Source organism: Phascolarctos cinereus, unplaced genomic scaffold (genome assembly GCF_003287225.1).
Source record: "Phascolarctos cinereus isolate Bilbo 61053 unplaced genomic scaffold, phaCin_HiC Scaffold_3;HRSCAF=262, whole genome shotgun sequence".
NCBI lineage: Eukaryota > Metazoa > Chordata > Mammalia > Diprotodontia > Phascolarctidae > Phascolarctos > Phascolarctos cinereus.
In genome coordinates this window covers 76,105,649-76,119,213 of record NW_027555736.1, presented here as the reverse complement: position 1 = coordinate 76,119,213, position 13,565 = coordinate 76,105,649, and the positions used below count along the sequence as shown (strand labels likewise).

At 39.0% G+C, this 13,565-nt stretch overlaps 1 protein-coding gene across 3 annotated transcripts in view; it reads right to left on the bottom strand.

Moving 5' to 3' along the window:
* The window catches only part of ALDH18A1 (aldehyde dehydrogenase 18 family member A1), a 66,244-nt gene that overhangs the window by 47,008 nt on the left and 5,671 nt on the right, over nt 1-13,565 (bottom strand). For 2 of the 3 annotated variants that reach the window (XM_020996980.2, XM_020996981.2), the window contains exon 2: nt 5,030-5,164. In XM_020996980.2, coding sequence (XP_020852639.1) covers nt 5,030-5,120 — 91 coding nt within the window. In that variant the 5' untranslated portion in view covers nt 5,121-5,164. Of the gene's footprint in view, nt 1-5,029; nt 5,165-13,565 lie in introns of those variants that run through there. The other variant, XM_020996982.2, reaches the window with a different exon arrangement.

Sequence of the window (13,565 nt, the reverse complement as noted above, 5' to 3'; positions counted from 1 at the left end):
CCAGGGTCTCTCCTTTCCCTATCAGCACATTGAGAAAGGAGGACGCCGGCCCTGAGGAGTTTGTAAGTGGAGCCATCTTATCAGGCCTTCAGGGGGCCCAGACCTTGGTCCTCTTCCCCCATTTCCCCAGCCAGTTGTCTCAAAAATGGGGGGAGAGATGTGGCCACAGCAGCACAAATCATGTCTCCCTATCCCAAAGGATAGATTGAGAGTGGGGAAAGGCCTATCTGAAGGTTTGCTGGAAAAGACGGGGTGTGGTGATGGCTTCAGAACTGGGGGAAACTTGGTTCTATGTCAGTATAGCAAGTGGTCTCCAGCCAAGTGCCCCAGAGATCTGGCCTTGGGGCAGGATGGGGCCTCAGCAGAGAAGCCTTGAGGAGATTTCCAATAGCTTTTTAGCGGTCTGAAGGACCTTGGGTGGGACAGACCACCAGTCCCAGTTTATCAGCTCCTCTCCAGACCTTGGGAAAGTCTCTTCCACAGTAAGCTTCAATTTGCTCCTCTGAAAACGGAAGGGTATGGGTGAACCATCATCAAGGTGTCCTCTGGCTCTGTGGATCCCTGATGCCATCTGAGTCTGGTCCTGGACTTGTCCAGATGTCACACCAGCCTAAGACCCTTCACTGAGCTGGGGCTGGAGGTGGTCGAGGAACTATTTGGGAAGTTCTGCTTCCGACCCCCAGAGACAGCCATGAAACCCAAAGGATAGGATGCTGCTAACAGACTGCTGGCGGCCCAGGGCAACAAGTACCCGAAAAGGTCTTCAGGACCCCATTATCTCTGCATTCAGAAAGCCCATCTACCCATTAGACGCTTGGCTGAAGTTGGGGTATAGAAGCAAAGCTGAGCCAACCTGTCCATGGGGACCATGGGGTCCATGGATCTCAGGAATGCCAGGGCAGGTGGTAGCTCTATAATTTACAAGGAGGGAACAATTCTAGCCCCCTTCCCATGCCTCTCACTGTCATGTAGCTATGCCTCTGGGGATTTTTTTTTTAAAGCCTTTCTTGACTCCTGACTAGCAAGTCAATGAGTAAGCTTGTAAAACTTTAGAGGAGCATTCTTTTAAGGCCAGATTGATGCTTAAAAAATTAATAATCATTTAGAATTTATTAAACAAAAAAGTAACAGAAAACAGAAAGCAAAAATTAAAAATTAACCAAAAGCCAAATCTTTTTAAAAACACTTTTCACAAACTTAATAGATTATAATTAAATCTACTATCTAGATTTTTTTCCAGATAAAATAATGGACTCCACAAATATTTACTGAGATCCTATGTACAAGACACTATTGGTGCAAGGTACATGAATAAAGAAAGAAAAATTACATGGCTAAGAAGCATACATTCTACTAGCGAAGAAATGACATACAGACAGGTAAGCACTACATAAGACAGATATAATGGGGCCAAGGAGAGTTCCAGACACAGAGCTCCAGGAAAATCTGAGGAGGAAAAGAACACTTTCAACTAGGGATAGAAGGAAGGGATCATCAGAGAAGGCTCGCTTCACAGAAGAAATGGTACCTGAGCTGAGTCTTGAAGGAGGGAATTGTGACAGATTATGAGAAAGTAGTAGAGGTGACAGCTAACACAACACACAGAGACAGAAAATACCATGTTGAGTTCAAGGAAATGCCAGTAGTTAGTTTGACTGAAATGTAGAATGCATGAATAAAAGTAATGTGAAATAAAGCCTTAGCGGGGAGGCTAAATGCTAAGGCATTTGAATTTTATCCTAAAGATAACAAGATATCAGTGACTTTGAAAGATTATTTTGGCAGCTATGAAAAGGATAGACTGAAAACGGTTGAGAATGGAAGAAAGCAAGCCAATTAGAAGATTCTTATAATAGTTCACCCAAGAGGTATTGAAGGCCTTGAACCAGAATGGTGGTAGCATGACTCAAAATAATAAGGACAGGTTTAAGAGATGTTCTATGTAATTTCCAGGACTTAACAGTTAAGATATTAGCAGTAAAGGAAGGTCAAAAACAACAAAGTTTTCAAGTTTATGTGACTGAATGAATAAGTGATCAAAAGATAATAAGAAAGTTGGAAGTTCAGTTATGGACATTTTGAATCTGAGGTGCCAGCAGGACATCCAGGTTAGATATGCCTAGCATTTAATTGAAGACGTAAGACTGCAATTTAGGGAAAAGATTAGGGTCAGAAATATAGTTTTGGGGGGAATGGCTTAACAAGTTATGACATAGGATTGTGATGGAATACTGCTATGCTATAACAAATGACAAGCAGGATGATTTCAGAAAAACCCAGGAAGACTTACACAAACTGATGCACAGTGAAGTGAGCAGAATCAAAAGAACATTGTAGACAGTAACACCATATGAAGGTCAACTAAGAATGACTTACCTATTGTGAGGAATACAATGATCTAAGACAATTCCAAAGACCTTATAATGAAAAATGCTATCCACCTTCAAAGAAAAAATTGAAGTAATCTGAATGCAGATCGAAGAATAGGTTTGGTTTGGTTTTTTTTTTTACTTTATTTCTCTTTTTTTTTTCTGGTCTGTGTTTTATTTTGCAACATGGCCAATATGGAAATGTGTTTTGCATGAATCTATATCAAATTGCTTGCCTTTCCAAAGAGGGGGAAGGGGAGGAAGAAAGGGACAGAATTTAGAACTCAAAAGTTTTAAAAACACATGTTAAAAATTATTTTACATGTAATTGTGAAAAAAAGTAAAATAAAAGACACAAAAAATATATACAGTTTTGGGGAATCCTTTGCATGAGGCAATAATTAAACCTACTACGAGTAGATGAGATCATTAAGGGAGAGATTGCAGAGAAAGAAAGGGATCTAGAACAGAAGCTCTGGTAATATTCACACATAGGCGGACAGAAGGAAGATAATGAATCAATAAAGTAGGCTGAAGGAGAAGTAAGGAAAGTAGGAAAACAAGAAAAAAGTAGTATCAAAGAAGCCAAACTGGGAGAAAGCATCCAGGAGAATGGAGGAGTCAACAGTGTTGATAATGATAAAAGGTCAAGAGGGATAAAGACTACGAAAAGGCCACTAGATTTAGCAATTAAGAGGTCATTGGTAAAAGTTGTTTCACTAGAGTGGAAGGATGCCAAATTATAAAGCTTTGTGGGAAGTGATGAGTATAAATGATTTTTTTTTAGGAATTTAGCAATGAAAGAGAGAAGATATGTCTATACATATATATGTATATATGTGTGTGCATATATATATGTGTGTGTGTGTATATATATACATATATATATATATGTATATATATATATATATGAATATGATAGCTTGAGGAGATGGTAGGGTCAAGGGAAGGCATTTTTTAAGGAGAAGGATGAAGGAAGTACAGATGATTAGCCTGTTTGTCCATAAAAGGGGAACCAACAGATAAGAGACGGTGGAAAAGAGAATGATCAATGGAGTAAACCACAAAGGAAACAGGAGGGGATAAAATAAAAGACTCCAGTGAAGAGGTTAGCCTTTTCAAGTAGGTCAATCTTATCCTCTGAGAGTACAGCAAAGAAGAAAGGATGGAAGAAAACACAGGGAAGTTTTACAAGTGTAGTATGGGAAATGAATGAATTCATGATAGATAGGAGACAGTTTGTATTAGGAAAAAAAACCCAAAGGTTTTGGTGAATTCCCTAATTCAAGTTAAACACGCCTAGTTCCTTCAACCTGACCCTCTTATGTCACCTACTGATCCTGGTTCTTCCCTTCGTGGCATGTATGAGTCTGTACCACAGGAAGACTGGTTGAAGAAACAAGGCATCTTTAGCCTGAATAGAAGATTCAGGGGGACATAATAGCTTGTATTCAATACTAAGGACATGATAGCTAAGGATCTGAAATACTGTCCTGTGGATGAAATATTAGCCTTGTTTGGTTTCATCCCAGAAAGCAGAAGCCAGAGCAATAGGTAGGAACTGCACAGTAAATTCAGGCTAGACATCAGGAAAACTTCCTAACAATTAGAACTACTGAAAAAGTCTGAAGTCATGCAGTCCAAAGCATTACCACCCCCCCCCCAAAACAACTAGTGGGTTCCCTTCTCTGAGGGTTGCAAGCACAGTTACAGGGAGAATCCTTTGGTGTATGAGTTGGCCTAGACAGCCACTGAGATGCCTTGCAACTCTTCAATTCTAGGATTCAATGAATAAAAAGTGAGATATGATAGCTAATAAACGAATCAAATTCTGAGCTTCATGGAGATAGGCACAGCAGCTTTTAGTCCCACTGTACTTGCCACGAGAGTTTTCGAGAACAGCTGGAATACTGTATTCTGTTCTGAACAAAGAGTTTAGGAAGGCCATTGATGAGCCAGCATTAGGAGAAGGGCAATGAGGACACTGTATCAGGATTAGGCATGAAGAAACTACAGACATTTGGTGAGGACACCATACCTATAATCAAGCATTTGAGGTCTGTCACGTGCAATAGGAATTAATCTTGTTCTGTCTGGCCACGAAGGGAAGAACCAAGACTAATCATTGAAAGTCAGAAAAAGGTGAATTTATGGCTGACTTAAAGGAAAGCTTCCTAACCATGAGTACTGTCAAAAGGTAGACTAGGCTGACTCAGGAGGTAGTGTATTCCCTTCCCTGAAGGAATCCAAGTAGAGGCCAAATGACTATGTATCAGGGAATTCTTCGTGGGTTATGGTTTGGACTAAATGGTTGGTAGAGTCCCTTCCAACCCTAATACAATTCTGTGAGCCTGTGGATAACTTCATTCTTCTCAGTGAAGTGGAAGTCAGGGTCATCCACTCATCAAGACGACCCACAACAGAGCCTTGGGGATGGAAAAGGCGTTAGAGAAAGGAGTCTGGAGCAGCTGTTGTGGGGAATCTGACAGGGAGTCCATCAGAAATGAAGAAAAGGAACAGAAGTAGAACAGAGAGGTCTTCACAAGTCACATTCAAGGGTGACAGAAATTCTCCTTTCCTCTGCATTCCCCCTCCACTCCCACTTCTTCAGTCCCACCTTCCCTGCAACCCTCACCTGACTCTGAGGTTAAGATACATACTCGGTCTGGAGCCAGCTGTGGATCGGATCCAGGAGAGGACACGATGGCTGAAGGGCCGAAAGCTGGAGCTGCTAACGATGTGACTCAACATTCTGAGAGGGTTGGACTGATCAAAGTTACCAGCAGGTTGTATTTCTTTTAGACAAAGAAAAACAAAAAACAAAAGTTTGTTACAGCTTGCCGCCTCCTCCTAAGCCTCTTCATGGGACAAGCATCTCTCAACCTGCTGCTTTCATTCCCCACCATCCCAGAGATCAGCACTCAAGGTCTTAGAGATGAGCAAGAATTAACAGATATTTCATGCCCCCTTTCTCCACTTCTGGATTCAACCCCAACAGGCAAATTCAGGTTAAAAAGTGATCTAATCATAACAGTTAAAGCAGACCTGAGAGGTTTTCCAGTTCAACCCAAATCTGAAGCATGAAGGTGATATCATGACAAAAGATATCAATAAAAATAAGACTAAAAAGAAAACTGTAGGTAATCATAAAAAAAAAACCAAAGATGGGCAGTAATTCAATAAGCAGGAAGATGAACATCATGGCAACGGGCAAGAAGGGGGAAAGTTTGGGGCATGTACAGAAGATAGTATGTAGTCAGTGTGGCTAGAGCATAGAGTATCCTGAAGAGAGGAAGCAGGAGGAAAGGCTAGAAGGCCTTCTGGTGGTTCCCCATGTAAAGGACTTTGAATGCTAGACGGTGGAATTTTAATTTTACTCTGTCACTAATATGGAAGATGTTTAATTAGAGGAGTAACACCACCGGTGTTACACAAGATACACAAGAAGACTAGCATGGCAGTCGCAAGAAAGGTGGACAGATGGAGGAAGCAAGAGGGTCGAGATAGGAAGACTGAATAGAGGACAGCGTCACTATCATCTCCTTACACAGACTACTGGGTGTTGAGATAGTAGTTGTAACAACTCCACTGTTGTCAATGAAAGGAATATAGATAACCATAAAAATACCAAAATATCCCTACTGTCTCACATATAATTGTTGCCCTCCATTTATACTTACAAATGCTTTGGGGTTGTCCTAGTTTGGCTAAATCTCACACCAAACTTTCCACCTGCCCTTGGATGTCATGTTGTTCCACTTGGCAGAGAGATAAAGTGCTTGTAGATGTGGTTTCTTGACTATATCTACCTCCTTACTATGGTGACTTCTTTCATCCCTTAGGAAGTAAATTTTTTTTAATCACCATTTCATTAAACAGGTTGAGGTGAAGGTGCCATTAATTAGTCTCTTCTCACTTTTATTCTTTCTTCTAATCTGGTATTGGCGGTGCCATCTGCTCTACTCAGTTAATAATCTGACTGAATAGAGTCTACTGATTCTGAGAAGACTCACCACAATGTTAACATCTTATCTTTAGGAAGATACAATCAACTTCATTTTTGGTGATATTTGTGCTTGCCGTAATAAAGCCTTCCAACTGTCCAGAACATATTCATGGTACACAGGCTCTAGGTTTTTGAGAAGCCTCTCATTTCTTGATCCTGAACCTCACTTTTTGATATTTTGGGGGCCATCTTCCCCTATGCCTACCTTTGCACATCAAAGTCACCAAGCACAGAAAGGGACATGCTGACTTGGTTTGAGGGCCCTTTCTCTACTAATTCATGTGCTGCTGCAGATCTTGGTACATGTATTCCTCCCATTACCTTCTTTTTGATCTATTTGGCTTTTGTTTTCAAGAACAAGGCAAAACAACATGACCAAGAATACTGAAAATTGGTTTCTTATTGACCTTGGGAAGATGACAAAAAACATTTCTTCATTTACCTCTCAAAGAAGATACTGTGAGCTACCCTGCTTTGTGTTTCCTGGCTTCTCTTATAAGGAGAATGTCAATATCCGTGGGGGAATGCATTCACTCGACAAAACTCCAATAGAACAGCAGTCTGTCTACAAATTGTGGCTCTTGGCATGCTCTGCCCTCTTTAGCTAACATTCCACTCCTCTCATTGCCTAAGTACAAGGGAGATAGGCAAAACTGAGGGTCATCTGTACTGTAGTCAAAACATTCAGCACTTAACCAGCTAACTTAATGGGGATGAGGCTCTCCTCCTAGGCTAGTGCTCAGACAACAGACAGTCTGTACCAGAAGTGGACTCAAAAACTCTCTACCTTGTTCACAAAATGCAAAATGGGTAATTTTGACTGTATTAAAGAGTTGGCAGAAACAAAACCAATGCAACCAAAATTAGAAGGAAAGCAGAAAACCGGGGGAAAATTTTATAGCAAGTATCTCTGATAAAGGCCTCATTTCTCAAATACATAGAGAACTGAGTCAAATTTATATGAATACAAGTCAAGTGGTTAAAGGATATAAACAGGTAGCTTTCTGATGAAGAAATCAAAGCTCTTTACAATTCTATGAAAAAATACTCTAAATCACTACTGATTAGAGAAATGCCAATGAGTACAACTCTTGAGGTACCATCTCATACCTATCAGATTGGCTAATATGACAGAAAAGGAAAATGATAAATGTTGGAGAGGATGTGGAAAAATAGGCATACTAATGTACTGTTGGTGGAGTTTTGAAGTAATCCAACCATTGCAGACAGCAATTTGGAACTATGCCCAAAGGGTTATAAAATTTTTAAATTTTTAAAAAAGGAAAAAGGGCCTATTTGTACAAGGGTATTTATGGCAACTCTTTTTGTGGTGGCAAAGAACCGGAAAATGAGGGGATGCCCATCAACTGAGGAATGGCTGAACAAGTTGTGATATATGATTGTAATAGAATACTGCTGTAGTACAAGAAATGAGGAGCAGGCTGATTTCAGAAAAACCTGGAAAGACTTACATAACCGATACAGAGTGAAGTGAGCAGAACCAAAAACACCGTACACAGTAACATCAATATTATATAATGAACATCTGTGAATGACTTAGCAATTGTCAGCAATACAATGATATAAAACAATTCCAAAGGATCCATGTTGAAAATGCTATCTGCCTTTAGTGAAAGAACTGATAGTTTGAATGCAGACCAAAGCATTTCTTCCTTCTGACTAATATGGAAATACGTTTTACATGATTGCACATATATAGCCTATATGAGATTGCTTACCATCTCAGAGAGGAGGAAAGAATGGGAGGAAGGGAGAGAATTTGGAACTCAAGATTTTTAAAAAACTAATGTTAAAATTTGTTTTTATATGTATGGGGGGAGGGAATGGCATATTATTAATAAAGAAAAAAAGAAGTGATGAGTCTGGGAAATTCCCCATTTTGTGATCAAGTTGGAAATGATTCAGTAGTAGAATATAAGTTCCTCAAGGGCAGGGGTTATTTTTGATTTTAAGTGTCTACCCTTGCAGCCAAGCACAATGCCTGGCATGCTGCAGGTACTTAATAAATGCTCATTGACAGATGTGCACATACAAAATGCAGCATTACAAAAACAAAAAAGCAAACTCCCCCACTTGGTAGAAGCTTCCAGAGCCTGTACATTGGCATAAGCTTTAGAGAACCTAGGATTACCTCCCTGCCCTGGCAAGACATTAGATTTGGACATTTATAGCAGATAATATTGTCGTAATAGTACTCAATACAAAACACTCTAAATCCAATTTACTTCTGCAAAGCTCTGTGTCTGTTAGGAATCTGGGATATGAAAACAAAAAGAAAAATTTCCTTAGTGAAATACATAATATGAAAAGGCTTGGTTCACACACATACACACAAAATATATATACACATACGTATAAATGCATATATATATATATATATATATATACATATATATATATATATATATATATATATGAATATATGTATATGTGTATATATGTGTGTACCACACACACACATATATTTTTTGGCTAGGCAATGGGGTTAAGTGACTTGCCCAGGGTCATACAGCTAGTAAGTGTTATGTGTCTGAGGCTGGATTTGAACTCAGGTCCTCTTGAATCCAGGGCCGTTGCTCTATCCATTGTGCCACCTAGCTGCCCCAACAAAATGTACTTTTAAAACGTATATGTATGCATGTGTATATGTGTATATGTATGTGCGTGTATACATGTATGTGTATTGCTTAGACTGGCATTTTCCATATGGCAACAGTAAAAGGTTTCTGAACGCACAACCAAAAATTAATTAAAAAATCAAATGTGTAATGAATACGACGTGTTTCTGGCAATGCATGACTGTGTTCCATCAGGCAACTTCACCACAGCCTTGCTTCTGAACACAAAGCACACACATTTTGCACTACATGCCCTCAGCACAGCTGCGGATCAAAAAGAGGTCCTGCGTGGAAAAACTTTAAGAAGTCTTGGCTTAGATTATGATATGTAGTTAGATAAGCAACCTACTGATTAAACCCATTGATGCCTATAACTTGGATGAATGATTTAAATAATGACAAGGGTCCAGAAATGAACAGAAGGGAGAGAATGGGCTCTCTAAAGTCTACACAAGTTATATAGTATATAAAAATGATACTTATTTCATAGTTACTGTCCTTAGGAAGGAAGAAGGGGGAGAAAAAAGGAAAAAATGTTTCCTTTTTGTCAACTTTGCCAATTTGATGGATATGAGGTAGAACCTCATGCTTTAATCTGCATTTCTCTAAATTGTTAGTGGTTTGAAACATTTTTTCATATAGCTGGTGACAGCCTGAATTTCTTCCCTTGAAAACTGCCAGTTCATATATCTTTGACTATTTCTAACTGAAAAAAAAAGTAAAAATGTTTTAAAGGACTGCAAAACACAACTGAAAATGAAAAGTGAAGTGATAATAGCCATTGAAACTCTCCTAAATGATAATTTCTCCCTTCTTTAGCCTATCCTTCAAGCAGTACCCCAAATAGTCTTCCAAATGTGCAGCTCTGACCCTTTCATTCCCCAGCTGAAAAGTGTGAAGGGGTTCCCCACTGCTTACAGGATAATATGAATCTTTAGTCTGACTTTTCAGGTCCTCTACAACTGGCACCAACCTAACTTTCTAGTCTTATTTCCTACTATCCCCCTTCGTATACTCTGCATTACAACTAAACCACACTCCTACTTATTAGCTGATCACATCTAGCTATTTCCAACCTCCATGCATTTATCCACCCACATGCCCCTTCCATTCCTGTAATACATACCCCTCTTTGTCCCAGCTCAAGTCACCTTTTCCTTCATTTCTTCGTTGATTTTTTTTTTTTTGGTTTTTGGTCAGGCCTACAACTTCACCTTGAAGGAAGGAATTCCAAATGAAGAAATGCCATTTTCCAAAGCAGACAGAGACCTGTTCTGCAAGAAATACTCTTAAGAGAGTTGCCGGAGACATTGAAAGGGCAAGTGACTTGGCCAGAACCACAAGTCAAGAGGCAGAGCTTGTACTCAAGTCTTTTGAACAGTCTCAAGGGCTAGATTTCTATATCTATGACACTTTCCTGCCCCTCCTCTCCTCACTGATTCTGGTTCCACTGAATGACTTCTTCCCCTGCTCAAGGTTTCAAAGGTCACTTTGTTTGTTCCCTTACACTCCCATCCATACTTCTGTATATACAGGTCAGGAGTCTCTTAGAAGACAGTAAGTTCCTTGAAGGGAAGAGGTTCTCTTCATCTTTGTATTCCCAGGCCTGGCACAGTGCCTTGCTATATAGGCACTTAATAATAAATGTTTGGATTGAAACAAGGTTAAAAAAACAAAACAGTTGGAGATCTCTTAAAAATTCAGAAGAAACTGTGCTAGGCAATAAAATCTTCTGAGAAATTGTTTACTGAGCTCCATGAAGGCTCTAGAAGCAGTTTCTTCAGTAATCGTTAAAAGTGAACTGGATGACATGCTTTAATTGGACATTGAGTGTCAATGGCACAGATGACTTCCACCACTCTTGAGAATCCAGGGTACCTATGCTTTCCACAGGCATATCCTTTACATTTAAAGGAAAAGGTAGACACGAAAACAGCCAGAATTTTGGCCTGAACAACAAAGACACTAGCAGCTATGTTATCACATCCTAAATTACAAAAGAAGCACGACCTGCAGCTCTGTGCTAGGGAACTACTTTGAAATATTGCATAAGCTGAACGCTTTCAGGCATTTCACCAAGAAGTGCTCTCAGGACTCTGCCCTGACAGACTGGTCTGCACCTTATTAGCAATCACAGATCATCTATAGCTCCCTTTTTCTCCTCCCCTATATCAGATCTTCAGTTTTCTTAGGTCATGCAGTAGATAGCACTGGACCTTAAATCAGAAAGACCTGAGTTCAAATCCAGCCTCACAGACTTCCTAGCAGCGTGACCTTGGGTAAGTCACTTCACATCTATTTGTCTCAATTTCCTCACCTATAAAATGGGGGTAATAATAGCACTTACCTCTTAAAGTTGATGTGAGGATCTAATAAGATATTTGTAAAACACTTTGTGAACTTTAAAGTGCTATATAAGTGCTAGTTGTTGTTTATTATTTTAAAGTGCTAGAAAAGTGCTAGTTATTATTTTATTATTATTCAACAACATGAAGGAAATTGGTCTATGTTCAGAAATGCACATACCAAACCAAGAAATAATATAAAAGGCAGAAGTCTGTCTCAACTGGGCAAAACTTCAGTTTTCAAAAAGTTAAGGTGGAAAAAATGAAAGCAACAAAAGCAGCAGAAACTGCTGAGTCAAAGCTTAATTAAAATAAGACTGATGCCACCTACTAGCTGTGTGACTCTGGGCAAATCACTTAACCCCGAGCGCCTCACCAAAAAGTAAAATAAGACTGATAGGACTTTTCCACATGACATCTTTTCTGGAAATGGTTACTTTCTGCAGCTTCTTGTTACTATCTTTCCTTGTTTTTACACAATGTCTATGGTTTCTTCCTCTGTCAAGTTCCTGCTTCTTGTAAAGTGGCAAAAAACGAGGTACTAGTTGACTACCAAGCGGGGCAGCCAAAAAGTGCTCAGGATCCAGGGTCCAATTAGTCAGAAGGGCCAACAGGTAGACTATTTCTAGGAAGTATGGGTTCAAATCCAGAAAGTCAACTGGCCTACAGGCACGTGGATGCTCTGGGTCTGGAGCAGAAGGCCAAGGAAATCTAAACACAGAGACCCAGGTCCGATGCAGAAAGGCTGGGAGAGGTGGGAGGGAAGAGATGGTATTGAGCGAGAAAGGCAAGAAAAGGAAGGAGGAACAGAGAAACAAGCAGAAATTGAAGTCCAAGGACCCAAGGAGAAGTCAAGTGTTCAAGGAAATAAGGGTCCTCCTGTAGTATAGATGGTTCTATACAAGGAACATGTATATAGCAATACTCATGTGGGGTTATGACCACAATCTGAGGACAGGAGTTAACTGCCCTCTGCCCTATTTTTACACTTCTTAATAAGTATGAGATAAGGGTGAGCAAAAAATGTGCTGAGACCCTGCAGAAGGAAGGGCATACCTCCCCAGCGAGATGGAACAGTCACTTAGGACAAAGTTGATCAAACACTAAAAGGCGTTCCTTTAAAGCATTCCTTTAAATTCAGTTCCTTGTAGCTTCATTAGTTACAAACATTTTTAAACAGATATAATTAGTATATGTGTCATTGTTTTCCAAATAAAATATTATCTGAAAAACTGGAAATAACACAAATGCTTAACAGATGAATCTCTAAGCAAACTATAGTGTACTGACAGTAGAAAATACTATATGGTTATTAAAAATGAGAATTAGTAAGTAACTGCCAACATGACTGCCAATATATAAAATAATGAATAAGAAACATGCACAAAAACTTATGTATATGCTTATTACAACTATGTAAACTTATTTATATACACTAATAATTAGTCAAAGAATTATTAGTAGTAACTATTGAGTTTTATGTATTTATATTTATTTTCTAAAACCTTCACAATAGCTACATCAAATATGAGGATCTTATCCACAATGTAATTTAGAAAATTATTTTAGAAGAAAAAATATATCTATAGAAGATTTTTTAAAGTCTCTCATAGATTTATTTTTAACTTCTTTTTTTTTTGCTAGGCAATGGGGTGATTTATTTTTATCTTAAATTTGTTATAAGTGTAGATAATTTTTTAAAAAATATTTTAAAATTTCCAGAAATTGTATATCTTTATTCCTCTGCATATAAAATACCAGTCCTACTGACCTATTCTATTCTCTTACTTTTGGTAAGACATGCACTTTGGAGTTTTTTCCCTCCAGTCATGGGAGTAGATTTTTGCTGAATCTTGCATAATTTCTCACCTTGTCCTTTTGGGAACCCATGGCTGACATTTATAACACACTTCATTGGAACTACGTGGCTAAGACTCTCACCAAGACCCTTCTGAAAACCTCTATTTACCCTATATATGTCCTCCGTATACCCTGTCAAGATCTCTTTTTCATTTTTCATGAGTATTTACAATCCTTCTATGGACTTTTGATGACATTAATTTAGATTTCAACTGAAGGTTAGACACCAATGCCCTATTTAAAAAAATAACCTTTTCTCTTCCTTTTGTTCCCCCTTCCTTGAAAGCAAGACTCTGTGTCTAGCTAGTAAAGGTTTGCTGTTGTTGCTGGGAGGGAGAGAAGGAAA